The sequence below is a fragment of the Mauremys reevesii genome, linkage group 15 (assembly GCF_016161935.1).
Source record: "Mauremys reevesii isolate NIE-2019 linkage group 15, ASM1616193v1, whole genome shotgun sequence".
Classification (NCBI taxonomy): domain Eukaryota; kingdom Metazoa; phylum Chordata; order Testudines; family Geoemydidae; genus Mauremys; species Mauremys reevesii.
The window spans coordinates 32,747,361-32,763,079 of NC_052637.1; the positions used below are offsets into that span (position 1 = coordinate 32,747,361).

Consider the following 15,719-nt stretch of genomic DNA (forward strand, 5'->3'; position numbering starts at 1 on the left):
TTGATTTGTTCTCATAAATTTCTCCTTTTAAGAATTTAAATGATATGGTTCACATTCAGATGTGGTATAGTGGATGCAACTTTGTTGAAATCAGTGGCAGTACACCTCCTTACCAGGCTTGAATCTGACCCCATCATCTTCAGAATGCTTTGCAAATACTAACAGCTCCTCACCATATTCCTGTGAGCTATGCAAAGGTTTATCGCCATAGTTTTTACTGTTGAGGAAAGCTGAAATAAACAGGTTAAATGTCTACCGCCAGATCACAGAGAGGAGCTTTTGTTAGAAGTTAGATTAGAACTCAGTAGTCCCTTGCTCCAGAAGTGTGCTCAGACCAGGATATTTTGGCTCCATAAGAGTCAGAAGCAGAATGTACACAGGAGAATGTATTAATGCTATACTGGAATAATCACTTGGATTTGGGTTGTGAATTCAATGTAATGAGATTTTGGTAAGTTTATGTCACACTATGTCTGCTTTGATATATTTATTATACTTTCCCCACCATTCTCTTAAAAATGAAGGTCTACCTTGAAAGCATCAAACCCAGCTTCCTTTCTCTGTTCCATTGCGGGGCCTGTAGATGGTTCTTCTTCTTGAGCATTCCGTTGTCAGTCTCCAAAGTTTTTGTCACGTAGTCAAAGGTCTCCAGCAGAAAAGTGGGGCCTGGTTTTGTCCTTTGCAAGGTAGAACTAATATTGAATATTACCATGAAACCAGCTCTAGCAGCGGGTAATAGGCAGTGTATCCTTGATAGTGAAGAAGACATTTATTTCCCAAATTCCACAGTTAAGTATTTACTGTAAAGTGCAGACTGCCATTAATCTGTGGAAAGCATTGAGTTAGCATGTTTAGTCTTGCAGTTTTTTTTTTTAAACTTTTTCATATTAGGCATAATATGTAGGCTACTTCATAATAGTGCCAAGTTAAAGCAAGTAATTATAAGTTCCTTTTTAAAGCTGAAATTCGTAATTTCACAACACTAGAAGAACAGTTGATAATGTAAGAAGTAGTAAGTCTAACTGGCTCCAGGTTAAAACTTTTCTATTGTTCTTTGCTCTAACCGCTACCTTCTCTTCCAGACAATTGAGAGCTTTGCAGCTCAAGAAAAGCAAATGGAAGTTTGTGAAGTCTGTGGAGCCTTTTTAATAGTAGGAGATGCACAGTCCAGAGTGGATGACCACTTGATGGGAAAACAGCACATGGGTTATGCCAAAATTAAAGCTACTGTAGAAGAATTAAAAGTGAGTATAACTTTTGTAATTAAAGGTAAACTGACATTCTTTCTATATAAACTATTTAAGAACCAAATCATTGGTAGAATCCTTACATACATAAACTCAGTTCTCAAAATCCATTTGTTGGCAACCAAGCATTGACAGCTTTGAATTATTTAGAGATGAAAGGTAATTTTAGCAGTGGCACTTGGGCTCCAAAGTGCCTAGGTCCCTTCTGAAAATGGGACTCAGACTCCTACATCACTTATGTGCTTTTGAAAATTATACCTAAAGTACAAAACAAAAAATGAAAATCAAATTAAGCCTGGATTTTTGTGCTGAATTCCCCCACTAACCAGGCTGCTGAAGGTATTCAACACAACATGGTTTCAATTAACTTTTTTATGATTTTTTTGTTTTGGTGAAATGCTCTTGGTATATTTCCTGGTTCACACTCGCATATCCCAGTGTGCAGTATCCTGAATATTACAAATATATTGATTAAAGTATTCACTGGAATAAGTTAATTAAAATAGTCTATGTTCATTCTTCTATGACAGCCCCCAGACAGTTGCATATGATTCTTCCCTATAGACAGAACAGAAGTGTGTGACGAGCAAGCTCTTTTCAAATACATGAGATATCACTGCAAAAATATCTTGCGTCTACTCAGGGACACACTATAGTGAAACATTTGGAGTGATATAAAATAACTACAAGAAGAGTTTTCATATCTAACAATTTATGTACAATATCCAATTTATAAGGATATCTGTTTGTATGTTTTCACTTTAATGAAAATATGCTAATCACGTACAAACATAGAACTCCTGACATTAGCAGGGTGTTATCGGACACTTGAAATCAATATAATGGCAAGCAATTGGGGATGCACCATTGAATGGTAGCCTTGTGTTGGCGTTAGACTCCTGAGAACTGAAGCTAAACTCTACTGCAACAAAACTCTTGAGTTTATGAACTCCAACAGAGTTTAGCATCATCCTGGTGAAACTTAGAAGTGCCACTCAGCTGGAGTCTGAAATATGGGATATAACCAACTTTAGTTAGCTGAGAGTTTATTTGTTTGGAGTTCAGAAAATTTGAGGATGCACTATTAAAATATTTTAAAATGAGATACCTAATTTTTCCATTTCCATAGGTTGGATTTTTTAGGAGGAATGTAAATTGGGTAGAATCCTAGAGTGTGCAGTTAGGCCAGATCTACACCACAACTTACATCAGTATAACTACAGGTGTGAGAAATCCACATCCTGGAGCGATGCAGTTATACTGATCTAATCCCCTGGTGTGGACAGCACTATGTCAGTGGGAGGGCTTCTCTCATCAACATAGCTGCCACCTCTCAGAGAGCTGGATTAATTATGCTGATGGGAGATCTTCTCCCATCCGACAGCAGCACAGTTTCACTGCTGCAGTGTTTTAAGTATAGACCTGCCCTTGTCTTGTGTTTTTTGTACTGTCGTTATCCTTTATGTATGTGTGTGTGTGTGTATATATATATATATATATATATATATATATATATATATATATATATATATAAACACACACACACACACACACACACACACACACACATATGCTTTTACAAAAATAACTTTAAGAAAAGAAGTAACTTCAGAGGGATTTATAGTGACATCTTATAAGTATTAAAGGTAGATCTTAAGGTTTTTCTTGTCAGAACCACAAAATAATTATATTTACTCTACAACTTGGATTTCCTCCACAAATCCTCAGTTTTTATCTGTTTCTTTCTGCAAGGAATACTTTGTGGAATCCCCAAGTCTTTTTTAAATCTTAAATATTAGGTACTGCCCAGGTTAATGAACCATCCTGATGAACAAAGGACTTGTTCAGCTGACTTAGAAGCGCTAGTAAGCAGGTTATGCTTTGGCTTGACGATTAAGTGTAACCCATTGAAATCTAATATGTCTCCTTGCCCTTTTATAGCGGTTTAATGATGCTGAATAGTTTCTTCGGAATAAATTTTATCTTCATTAAATCCGTGCTGTAAACACTTCTTTTTTGTAAGGAAAAGTTAAGAAAAAGAACTGAAGAACCTGAACGTGATGACAAGTTAAAAAAAGAGAAGCAAGAGCGAGAAGAGAGAGAGAAAGAGAGGGAACGTGAAAGAGAAGAGAGGGAAAGGAAGAGACGACGTGAGGAAGAAGAAAAGGAAAAAGAGAGGGCACGTGACAGAGAAAGACGTAAGAGGAGTCGTTCCCGTAGCAGACATTCAAGCAGAACATCTGACAGAAGATGCAGCCGGTCACGGGACCACAAAAGATCAAGAAGCAGAGAGAGAAGGCGAAGCAGGTACCTTAATTAGGGACCATTGACTTTTCAAGTGAATTTATAATGGCATTCCATGCACGTAAGAACCTCTAAACTATATGATTTCAGGCTGTAAAGGAATGTACCTGTAAAGGAATGGTTGCTGTCAAGAATTTTGTTGGCCGATCAAGACAAGGACCTATGCTAACTTGATTGCATTTCTCTGTTTTACTGTTTGTAACAACTTTTGAATACCACAGCTAGTTGATTCAAAAAATTCAGGGAATGTTCTAGACATCTCCTGTACCGACAGAAAAGAAATAAGAATTGTATGGAGAATGGGGGCACACAGAAGCCCTAGTATGGGGGAAGAATGTGGGACAAAGGTATGAGTAGAATGGAATTGGGGGGGGGGGGGTGCACTGAGCCCCTGGTATGGGGTGGTGTTGCATGGACTGTTTAAATTGAGGGATATGAGAGAGTAGCACAAAGGGAGCTTGTGGGAGAGAATGAAGGAATGCAAAGAGCCCCAGGTGTGTGTAATGTACTCAGCCTACTCATGCCACAAAAGCCTTGTGTACACTTACGGTGGTGTGAAGATTACAGGTGGTACACCCCACAGTGAAAGGCAGACTGCGTCCACACTTGGCACTGATTTGTAGCTACGTGTGGCAGTGAAAGAGCTTTTCTCCACTGCCTCCCTCCTGCCAGAGCCTTTTTCTGTGGCAGAGAAAGCCTCTGGCACTGAGAGACTAAACTGCTAAAAATAGCAGTGTAGATGTAGGAGGCACTACTTGGGCATGCAGAGAGCTGCCATGTATGATACATGCCCTCAGGTTCAGATGTGTAGGCCGCTCTACTCCCCTCAACCGTGCCTCACTATCTACACTACTGTTTATACCTATGCCAGCTGGGCAAGCAGCGGGTGTAATCAACATGCCACTTCAGTGTAGATGTACCTAAAGTTTTGCCACCCTTTAGTGGTATATAACTGCAACATGTTTAGCCTTATTTATGAAAACACTGAAGTTTCTCTGTATTTGTAGTTTTGGAACATAAGGAAATACCATTATCTCCCTTTTATAGATGGGGAAACGGATGTACACAGAAGATACATGACTTGCTTGAGGTCATACCTGAAGTTTGTAGTAGAGCATAGCATTGAACCTAAGTCTCCCTAGTCCTGGGCTACACCATAACCACTGAACCAGGCTTCCTTTCTGATGTTCCTCTCAGTTGATCAGAAACTGCTAACCCTATAATAGAATCAGCTGAATTCTGTAGCTGTAGATGACAAATTTCTTTACATCACTTTATTATTGATGATACACTACAAAAATAAAACAGATATCAATCTCATTCAACCCCAGAAAATATTTTATTATAATTCATATCCAACACCAAATACAGATTTTAAAAATAAAAATCTAATTTTGTACCACAAAAATTTAAGCAATAAGTGAGCCAAAACAGGAGGTGCATTGAAACCATTGAACAGAATATGACTTTGGACAGTTGATCTAAAAATTTGGAATCAGTTAGAGGAAGCACTAGAATCATCACTTGATCAAACTGCTCGTCTATCAGGTCCAGTATAACCTCTCCGGAGGTGGACAATTCTTGCTGTTTCAAAGGATGAATCAAAAGAGAAACTGTCAAGTATTATAACTCACTGCCATATTGGAAGTGGATGAAAACATCGTGATTTTATATATGTAGTTGATGTAAGCATGATAGTTGACATACACTTCCATCATAAAGTTTAAGTATTAATTTTTTTAAAGCTCTGATTTAAAAATCAGTATTAAAGCTTTTCCTGAAAATTATTTCATGTAGCTGTGGATGTTTGAAGAAGGGAAGAAGGCAGAGGGGGTGGACAGAGAACTTGTGAAGTACTTAGAAATGTTCCTGGAAGGAAAGAGTTTATAAGAAAGACTTGGTATTCCTCATAAATATTAAACCTTTTCTTATAAGCCGGCATGAGAACAGAATGGTAACCTGGTGGCAAATTAATGAAGATTTTTTATTTTGAGTTGTAAACGACAGCTGATATTTTCTCTCTTTCAACTACTTCTAAATGTAAGGAGCCGAGATCGACGAAGAAGCAGAAGCCATGATAGGTCAGAAAGAAAACATAGGTCTCGCAGTCGGGACAGGAGACGATCAAAAAGTCGGGATCGGAAATCATACAAGCACCGAAGCAAAAGCAGAGATCGAGACCAAGACAGGAAATCTAAAGAAAAAGGTTAGTTTGTGTGCGATCTTAAGACATGCAGAACTGATGTTACCCCCGAGACCTCTTCTTTCAGTCTTTGACTGAAAGATCTCTTAGGATCCCTTCAGAGATTTGTGAGCAGCCTGTATGTGGCGCTACTACATGACTTTGAGACACACTTCCCTTTCTCTTCGTACCCTCCTGCCTCCTTTGAAAATGTGTGTTTTGCCTACTTATCTAGTGCTGTAATCCTCAAAGAAAAGCACACTACTATGCAGTTCCCAAGCATTTTAGCCCGTTGACACCTGCTGGCTGTTTGGCTTTGGAAAACCCCACGCGTCACTCTAACTCTCTAAATATATTTGATTACATCTTCTACTGCTGCCTTTAGAAGCGAGTTCTCCTTATTACTCTTGGACACTTCTGTAAATCTTAACTAGCTTCCCTCATTGGTATGTATTTTGTTTTGGGTTTTTTTTTAGGTGGACAGTCTTATGACATCTTCATTTTCTGTACACTTCAATCATATCCTCTTAATCTTTGTCTAATAAACATAACCTTAGTTTTCCCTAACTTCTGAGACCTTTCAGCGTCGTGGCCTGCATCTGTACCATCTTAGGTTGTGATTCCATCAGATTTCATAAATGAAGCAAGATCTGGTATATGGGGGAATCTCAAAGAAACACCAAATTGTTACTCAGAATTGTTTTATGGCAATACATGCTATGTCAAGTAATATTAATGTTTAGAAGGTGGCTCTCTTCCCTTTGAATCAGTACTGATCCAGTGCTCCAACACAGTCTGTTGTTAGATTGTGCTATGCTGCCAGAGGTTCCATCGTTCATAAAAGATGTAAAACTGGTCGTGACCACTTGTGAATATGAAAGATCCATAGTACTTTTCATAATACAAAGTTGTTAATTCCATATCCTGGCTAAATTCCCATTTTTAATTTTCTCTGCAACTTCATTTGGATACACTTCCTGATCTAAACCGTTTTGGGTTGCTGTGTGCTTTCAAACAGCTGGCACATTTCACAGTAGAGATGGCTTCATTTCAGTGGTGGGTAAAATGATTCCTATATATCTATAAAGTACTTGGAGATCCTCTGGGGTGAAAGGTGCTATATGAATGTGGATTATAGGTTAGCCTGTTTGCCCTGCTCTAATTTTTCCCATTTCTTCAGTAGACTCTGGATTGGTTCTCAAAATATGGATAACACTTCAGATGTTTTTTTGCCTGACTTTTTTTTTCTAGGCCAGTATAACTTTTCTGTTGTATGCTGTAATGCATTTCATTATTTGATTTCCTCTCCCATCTGTTCTGCTTAGTTGTGAGCACTCTGCAAGCTTGTATGCTTTGCTGCTTGCTTGTTCACTGTTGCACGTGGTCAGATATAATGCTAGGCCTGTAATGCATACTCGCTTGTAACTTACCACCTAATATGTCTATTATTTCATTGACCTTATTATAAAGCAGATTTTTGGTATTCAGTTGGAGGAGCCCTCTTTAATCCTTCAATAATACTGTGTGTGTATGTGTGCATACTTATAATTTTATACAGTAGTTGCTCAAATTGTTTCCATTATTGAACTCTCAATTAGGTTTATAGCTTCACATTCTTTTCTTGATAGTTTTATAAATAGGGGTGTAGTGATTTCATTGAGTTAAATTTTCCTTCTGGTCATCTTTTTGTTTGCTACTTACTACCTCCTTCCCCCAGGACTGAGAATATACATAAGAACATAAGGACGGCTATACTGGGTCAGACCAAAGGTCCATCTAGCCCAGTATCCTGCCTTCCAACAGTGGCCAATGCCAGGTGCCCCAGAGGGAATGACCGGAACAGGTAATCATCAAGTGATCCATTCCCTGTTGCCTATTCCCAGCTTCTGGCAAAGAGAGGCTAGGGACACCATCCCTGCCCATCCTGGCAGCCATTGATGGACCTATCCGCCATGAATTTATCTAGTTCTTTTTTGAACCCTATTATAGTCTTGGCCTTCACAAAATCTTCTGGCAAAGAGTTCCACAGTTCCTTTTGTTTGTTTTAAATCTGTTGCCTATTAATTTCATTTGGTGACCCCTAGTTCTTGTGTTACGAGAAAGAGAGTAAATAACACCTCCTTATTTACTTTCTCCACACCTGTCATGATTTCATAGACCTCGATCACATCCCCTCTTAGGCATCTCTTTTCCAAGCTGAATAGTCTGAGTCTTATTAATCTCTCCTCATATGGAAGCCATGTCCAGGTCCAATATATCTTTTTTGAGATTGGGTGACCATTTCTGCACACAGTATTCAAGATGTGGGCGTACCATGGATTGATATAAAGGCATTTTCTGTCGTCTTATCTATCCCTTTTTTAATGGTTCCCAACAATCTGTTTGCTTTTATGACTGCCGCTGCACATTGAGTGGATGATTTCAGAGAACTAGCCACAATGACTACAAGATCTTTCTTGAATGGTAACAGCTAATTTAGACCCCATAATTTTATATGTATAGTTGGGATTATGTTTTCCCAATGTGGATTATTTGCATTTATCAACATTGAATTTAATCTGCCATTTTGTTTCCCAGTCGCCCAGTTTTGAGAGATCCTTTTGTAGCTCTTTGCAGTCTGCTTGGGACTTAACTATCTTGAGTAGTTTTGTATCATCTGAAAATTTTGCCACCTCACTGTTTACCCCTTTTTCCAGATCTTTATGAATATATTGAATAGGACTGGTCCAGTATAGACCCCTGGGGAACACCACTGTTTACCTTTCTCCATTCTGAAAACTGACCCTTTATTCCTACCCTTTGTTTCCTATCTTTTAACCAGTTACCGATACATGAGAGGACCGTCCCTCTTATCCCATGACAGCTTACTTTGCTTAAGAGCCTTTGGTAAGGGACCTTTTCAAAGGCTTTCTGAAAATCTAAGTACACTATATCCACTGGATCCCCATTGTCTACATGCTTGTTGACCCCCTCAAAGAATTCCTAGTAGGTTGGTGAGGCATGATTCTCCCTTTACAAAAACCATGCTGCTGACTTTTCCCTAACAAATTATATTCATCTATCTCTCTGACAATTTTATGCTTTACTATAGTTTCAACCAGTTTGCCCGGTACTGAAGTCAGGCTTACCAGCCTGTAATTGCTGGGATCACTGCTGGAGCCCTTTTTAAAAATTGGTGTCACATTAGCTATCTTCCAGTGATTTGGTACAGAAGTGAATTTAAATGATAGGTTACAAACTACAGTTAGTAGTTCTGCGATTTCACATTTGAGTTCCTTCAGAACTCTTGGGTGAATACCATCTGGTCCTAGTGACTTATTACTGTTTAGTTTAGTTGATTTGTTCCAAACCCACCTCTAATGACACCTAATCTGGGACAGTTCTTCAGATTTGTCACCTAAAAAGAATTGCTCAGGTTTTGGAGCAATCCCTCACATGCTCAGCCGTGAAGACAGATGCAAATAATTCATTTAGTTTCTCCGCAGTGGCCTTATCATCTCTGAGTGCTCCTTTACCTTCACGATCATCCAGTGGCCCCTCTGATTGTTTAGAAGGCTTCCTATTTCCAATGTATTTAAAAAAAAAATTGCTATTACTTTTTGAGTCTTTGGCTAGCTGTTCTTCACATTCTTTTTTTGGCCTTCTTAATTATATTTTTACACTTCACTTGTCAGACTTCATGCTCCTTTCTATTTTCCTCACTAGGATTCAACTTCCACTTTTTAAAGGATGCCTTTGCCTCTCACTGCTTCTTTTACTTTGTTGTTTAGCCATGGTGGCACTTTTTTGGTTCTCTTAGAATGTTTTTTAATTTGGGGTATGCATTTAAGTTGAGTCTCTATTATGGTATCTTTAAAAAGTTTCCATGCCGCTTGCAGGGTTTTCACTTTTGGAGCTGTACTTTTTAATTTCTGTTTAACTAACCTCCTCATTTTTGTGTCGTTCCCTTTTCTGAAATGAAATGCTACAGTGTTGGGCTGTTGTGGTGTTTTCGCCGCCACAGAGATGTTAAATTTAATTATATTATGCTCACTATTATCAAGTGGTCCAGCTATATTCACTTCTTGGACCAGATCCTGTGCTCCACTTAGGACTAAATCAAAAATTGACTCTCCTCTTGTGGGTTCCAGGACTAGCTGCTCCAAGAAGCAGTCCTTTAAGATGCCAAGAAACTTTATCTCTGCATCCCATCCTGAGGTGACACGTACCCAGTCAACATGGGAATAGTTGATATCCCCCATTATTATTATTGAGTTTTTTTATTTTAATAGCCTTTCTAATTTCTATGAGCATTTCAGTCACTATCACCATCCTGGTCAGGTGGTTGGTAATATATCTCTACTGCTATATTCTTCTTAGACTCTATGGCACAGTTTGGTTCATTTACAATTTTTACTTCATTTAATTCTATCCTTTCTTTCTGCCACTCCCCCACCGGCATGACCTGTTCTGTCCTTCTGATATATTCTGCACCCTGATATTACTGTGTCCCATTGATTATCCTCATTCCACCAAGTTTCTGTGATGCCTATTATATCAATATCCTCATTTAATACAAAGCACTCTAGTTCACCCATCTTATTATGTAGACTTCTAACATTCGTATATAAGCTCGTCAAAAACTTGTCACTTTTGAGTTGTCTGCCATTCAGGGCTGGCTTTAGGCTGATTTGCCCAATTCCCCGGAATCGGGCCCAACGCCAGCGCCTTTTTAATTTTACTCACGCAGTGGCTCTCCAGGTCTTTGGCAGCGGGCCCTTCACTCACTCCGGGTCTTCGGTAGCATTTCAGCGGCGGGTCTTTGAGTGCCGCCGAAGACCCAGAGCACCGCCGGGTGAGTACGAATCAGGCCCCGCGCTTGCTAAAGCCGGCCCTTCTGCCATTACATAATGTAATTGAATGCGACTTTTTTTTCATTTGACTGTTTTCTCATCAGATCCTACCTTTTTATCATTTTCCATCCTCTCCTCCTTACTAGGACATTAATAGATCCCCCCCTAAGGGATGTCTCTGTCCAAACCACGTACTACTCCATACCTGTTGGCTTCCTCCCAGCCCTTAGTTTAAAAACTGCTCTGTGACATTTTTAAGTGCCAGCAATCTGGTTCCATTTTGGTTTAGGTGGAGTCCATCCTTCCTGTATAGGCTCCCCCTTTCCCAAAAGTTTCCCCAGTTCCTAATAAATCTAAACCCCTCTTCCCTACACCATTGTCTCATCCACGCATTGAGACCCTGCAGTTCTGCCTGTTTAACCAGCTCTGCATGTGGAACTGGAAGCATTTCAGAGAATGCTACCATGAAGGTCCTGAACTTCAATCTCTTACCTAGCAGCTTAAATTTGGCCTCCAGGACCTCTCTCCTATCCTTCCCTATGTCATTGATACCTATGTATACCATGACCACCAGCTCCTCTCTGGCACTACAAGGTGTTTTCAGCTCCTGGTAACCTTAGAAGTGTAATACTAGATTTGGGGAAATAAATGATCTGTTCAGTAAACCATCATAGTATTAATAAACAGAATAGGGCTGTGGAACAGGGCTATGATGCATGTTTTTCCAGTAGAGGGATACATGCACTCTAAAATCTAGAATGAATTCTGCATTCACTGCAGAGAGCAGGGAAGTTTATGTTGCTGGGAGGTAAAATGTTTCTAAATTTTACTCCACCCTCAGTTTTGCGAGACATGCATTACATTATGGATAGGGTACATCAGTATTTAGCTTTGAAGATCCAAGCAACAGAGTTGCAATAAATAGAGACGCTGTTAATGTGATTTCAACTGTCAGTGCTCAGTTCTTGGGCCCAGAAGCAACACTCCATTGTCTGCAGCTGCTCCACGAATGCCACCTTTTTCAATGTCTCTTAACAGTCTGTCCTTGAAGAAATCGTAATGTCGTTGCTGTGTTTCTTCCTGCGGGTTTGCAAATACCAGAGGATCATGCATCCTGTATTTGCAACATTCATGAGCACAGCACAGTGCAGAGCTATGCAGTCTTGGTGCCATGCTGGATTGTGGGATTTTTTTTAAAAGGTGTGGAAAATTAAGGGATGTGTATTTTATGGGATGACAAATGTTGCATCTCATAGTGGAACTTAACCCCTAGCTCCCAGAGATCCCTGCACAACTCATTCCACATGGTGGCACATGGCACAGTGGAATACTTACCCATGGTGCATCACACTTTGCATTGACACAAGCACTCCTGGTGAGTACGCACAGCACTGATGCAAGCAACTAAATATGCACACGTAGGAGCAATATACAAACTTCAGCAGCTGTACGCCAACAGAGCTTTCGTCAACCAAAGGTTTTAGTGTAGACATGGGATTAGTCTACTTTGTGTGCATGCACAGTGTGTGGTGTGGATGCTAAGACTCCTGCCATTTGAATTCTTGCTCTTTTTTGTGACTTTACAGTAGTTTTCATAATTACTAAAAGCAACAAAGAATCCTGTGGCACCTTATAGACTAACAGACGTTTTGCAGCATGAGCTTTCGTGGGTGAATACCCACTTCTTCGGATGCAAGAAGAATCCTTGCATCCGAAGAAGTGGTTATTCACCCACGAAAGCTCATGCTGCAAAACGTCTGTTAGTCTATAAGGTGCCACAGGATTCTTTATTGCTTTTATAGATCCAGACTAACACGGCTACCCCTCTGTTGCTTCATAATTACTGTGGGTCAGGATTTTAAAGTGAGCAGCAAGGGTTGGCTGAAAATAATACTTATATGGTGTCTTTCATCTTGAAATCTCAAGTTGCTTTACAAACATGAATTAAGCCCCTATGCCACTGACGGTTTTTGAAGCTGGGTAAATTGAGGCACAAGTTGACAGACTTTTACTCAGTGTTATACAGTAAATCAGTGCCAGAGTATGGACTAGAACCCAGAAGCCCTGACTTCCAGTTCCCGAATTTCTGTACCATACAGTTGCTAAGGTTCTGAAAAAAGAAAAAAATTATATTTAAAATTTGAGATAACTGGCCCTTCCTTGGTCAAACAAATCTGAGTTACACCTCTCCTTGTTCCTTTGAAATGCATATTACCATAAACATAGGTTGAAAGTTAGCTTAATCTAAACTGTTGATATGCAACTACTTGCAAGGGAGTTTTTTTTTTTACTTCCAAACTATAAGACTTACATTCACGAAATTAAGCTAATTAATAGGTATAGATGGAGTTGGTCAAAAAACTTAAGTTTCCACAAAATTGTTTCCATTTGTGTGAGCTTCTTCTGTTCTCTGACTAGCCTTCATCAGGAGGGATTGATATTGAAATATTTGCTCACTGCTTTCATTTCATTGGTCTGGTTCACAAATTTTAGAAGAAAAAATTCATCCGTGATAGTAATGTGTCCAGTGTTCAAGGTTAGCAACGGAGCTCAGTTATTTACTACCAAAAAATTGACTAATGAGCATGTTTCATTCAGTGTGTGCTTTCCATGAACATCAGGTAACTTGAGTTTTAATGGTAAGAATTTATATTAGAAAGCAAGCTTCAGTTGCCAATGCAAATATTCATCCAGAAATATTTGTACATCCATTCAGTCAAGAAACAACCAATATTAGGTGATCTTACCTGATGAATCACAACTAATCAACATAAATCCTATAGGGAGCCTATAAAAATCTACAGAGAACTATTTGTGATCTATCCACAATAATAAATACAATTTTGTGAGATAATTTTGAATAACTGTGTTGAAGGAACTTACTTTACTGTCTGCTTGCAGATATCACTGGTGCTGAAGGAAGCTAAATTCATTACAGATTAATTGTTACAAATATTTGCTCAGTTCTAGTTAGCAAACACCAAGAGCTTTGATGTAATTTTCTTGTTCTTCAGGTCCTCGAAGATGGGGGTTCTTTGTATAGCTTCATCTTTTGTTCCACAGGTTAATGTTTATTCTTCCTCTTATTCACTCCCAGTGGAGCATAAGGCGTCAACCCTTCCGAAAAAGTTCTCTTTCCTATCTGTCCAAACCCAAAAAACTGCACACTCTGCACATCCATAGGGTTATTATGATCTATCATATCTACATAGGATAGAAGAACAGATTATTGGACTGACTACTAGTCCTCTGCAGGGAAACAAGACTTCTGTTCCTCAGTGGAGCTGTGTGTGCATCGGAGATACCTGTAAGGCACAAAGAGAAGACTTTTCAACAAGGTCAGTTAGAGTGCAATCCACCTGAGTAGCTACAATACTGAGGGCAGACAGATATGCAACGCTATCAGAAGACTTCTCCAGTTACCTATTTGGACATCACTAAATGCTTTTTCCAAGCACTATAGGCAGGCTGTGCTTCTTTCCAGTGTTTTTTAGGCAGTTGTCCTGCCTCTTGTGGGTTTAATTTTGGCCATTTTCCTTGCTGTTTGGTGGTCTGTTCTAGTAAAACTGTTGTGCAAACTTTCTCTGTGTAGATACAACTTTTAGATAATGTTCTCTCTTCAAACTTAACTTTTTCACTTCTGTCTTTTAAAGTGTAGAATTGCTATGCCAATCCAGATGTGCCACCTTGCAAAGAGCTTTCTTGGACGTTTTTAACCTGTTTTATGTATTTGGTTCTCAGCTACTTGCATATTAATCCATCTGAGGGCGAGTCAGTGTTCTTGTCTATATACTGACGTCCAAGAATTTGTTTTTTCAGTCTCCACCTGTTGGGCAGAAGGTTGACCCTGTGGTTTGAAGTGATACAGGATAAACTAGTATTTTTTCTTTTTAAATTTACGATTATTCAGTTTACAGACGATACGGATGTTAAACTTCAGCTGTAAATGTGTGACTATTTCCTCCCCCCACTCCATCCCCCACTGGAAAACGTTGCTGCTTCTGTTACATTTTCTTCACTCTAACTTATGATTGTAGAGAAAAAGAAAATACCAATTTTTCAGCAATATATCCAATTCTTTATTCACCATTCACCCTTCTAGTTCTTGAAGATCTGCTGCTCATTTGTTTTGTAAATTAGTGCCTTTATATCTCTAGCAGTCTTTCTTCCCCAGTCTTTTATCATTTAAAGGTGAGGGATTAATAACGTATCTCAGACAAGCACCATTACATTTTGTCCTGTTGAAGTTGACTTTGGTATTCCCTTTGATTCTTATTTTAAAGCTAGCTAAGTTATGGTTGCTTGTTTTTCCTGGATGTTCATTTATTTTCTTCCCTCTGTAATTATGGTTAATAACAGACTGAATAGTAATGCCTTATTATCCCTTCATTCTTTTTGGTTCCCTTTTCAAGAACCAAGTTTAATAACAAGTGTGTAGCCTCCCTAGGCGCACACATCACACACAAAAAATCTATTCAGAGCATGACACTGAATCCAGTGGTAAAGCAGTCATGAAGCACATCGACATACATCACTGTTTGTTACACTTTTTCCCAATTTATATATCTCAAGGTAAAGTTGAGTAATTGTCACACTACTTATGCTGTCCTTCCTCCTTTTCACCACTTTTAATTTTGCTTCTTGTTATTTTGTCCTCTTCAAGGTGTTACTCTAAAGCCTATGCCTATAACTGTGACTTTGTTACTGCTTCCAATTTGAGATTGTCCCACCTCCTGTGTTCCACTCCTCACATGTGCAATGTGTTTTACTTTGAAATCCATGGTTAATGTCTTCTTTCATGGCAGAAAAGAGGGCATCTGATGATAAAAAAAGTAGTATGAAGTCCAGTAGTCGAGAAAAACAGAGTGAAGACAGAAATACAGACTCGAAGGACAGTGATACTAAGAATGAGGTCAATGGGACCAATGAAGACATTAAATCTGAAGGTGACACTCAGTCCAATTAAAACTGATCTGATATGACCTCAGATCAGACAGAGGTAAGTGCATTATTTCAAACTTTGATTAGGGCTTTTTGTTACTGTTTAACAGTGCAGCGTAAGTATGCACAGATGAAGATGGAGCTAAGCCAAGTAAGAAGACATACTAAAGCACCTTCTGAAGGAAAAGACAGTGTAGTCCTGCAAAACATTTT

General features: G+C 39.1%; 1 protein-coding gene across 5 annotated transcripts in view; it reads left to right on the forward strand.

Annotated features, from left to right (window-relative positions):
* Positions 1-15,719, forward strand: part of LUC7L3 (LUC7 like 3 pre-mRNA splicing factor) — a 38,326-nt gene that overhangs the window by 19,729 nt on the left and 2,878 nt on the right. For 3 of the 5 annotated variants that reach the window (XM_039501181.1, XM_039501182.1, XM_039501183.1), the window contains exons 7-11: positions 1,083-1,244; positions 3,271-3,554; positions 5,597-5,757; positions 15,371-15,511; positions 15,617-15,719. The exon at positions 15,617-15,719 is cut by the window's right edge. In XM_039501181.1, the coding sequence (XP_039357115.1) occupies positions 1,083-1,244; positions 3,271-3,554; positions 5,597-5,757; positions 15,371-15,511; positions 15,617-15,719 (851 nt within the window). Of the gene's footprint in view, positions 1-1,082; positions 1,245-3,270; positions 3,555-5,596; positions 5,758-15,370; positions 15,565-15,616 lie in introns of all 5 variants that reach the window. The other 2 variants (XR_005588396.1, XM_039501184.1) reach the window with 1 other exon arrangement.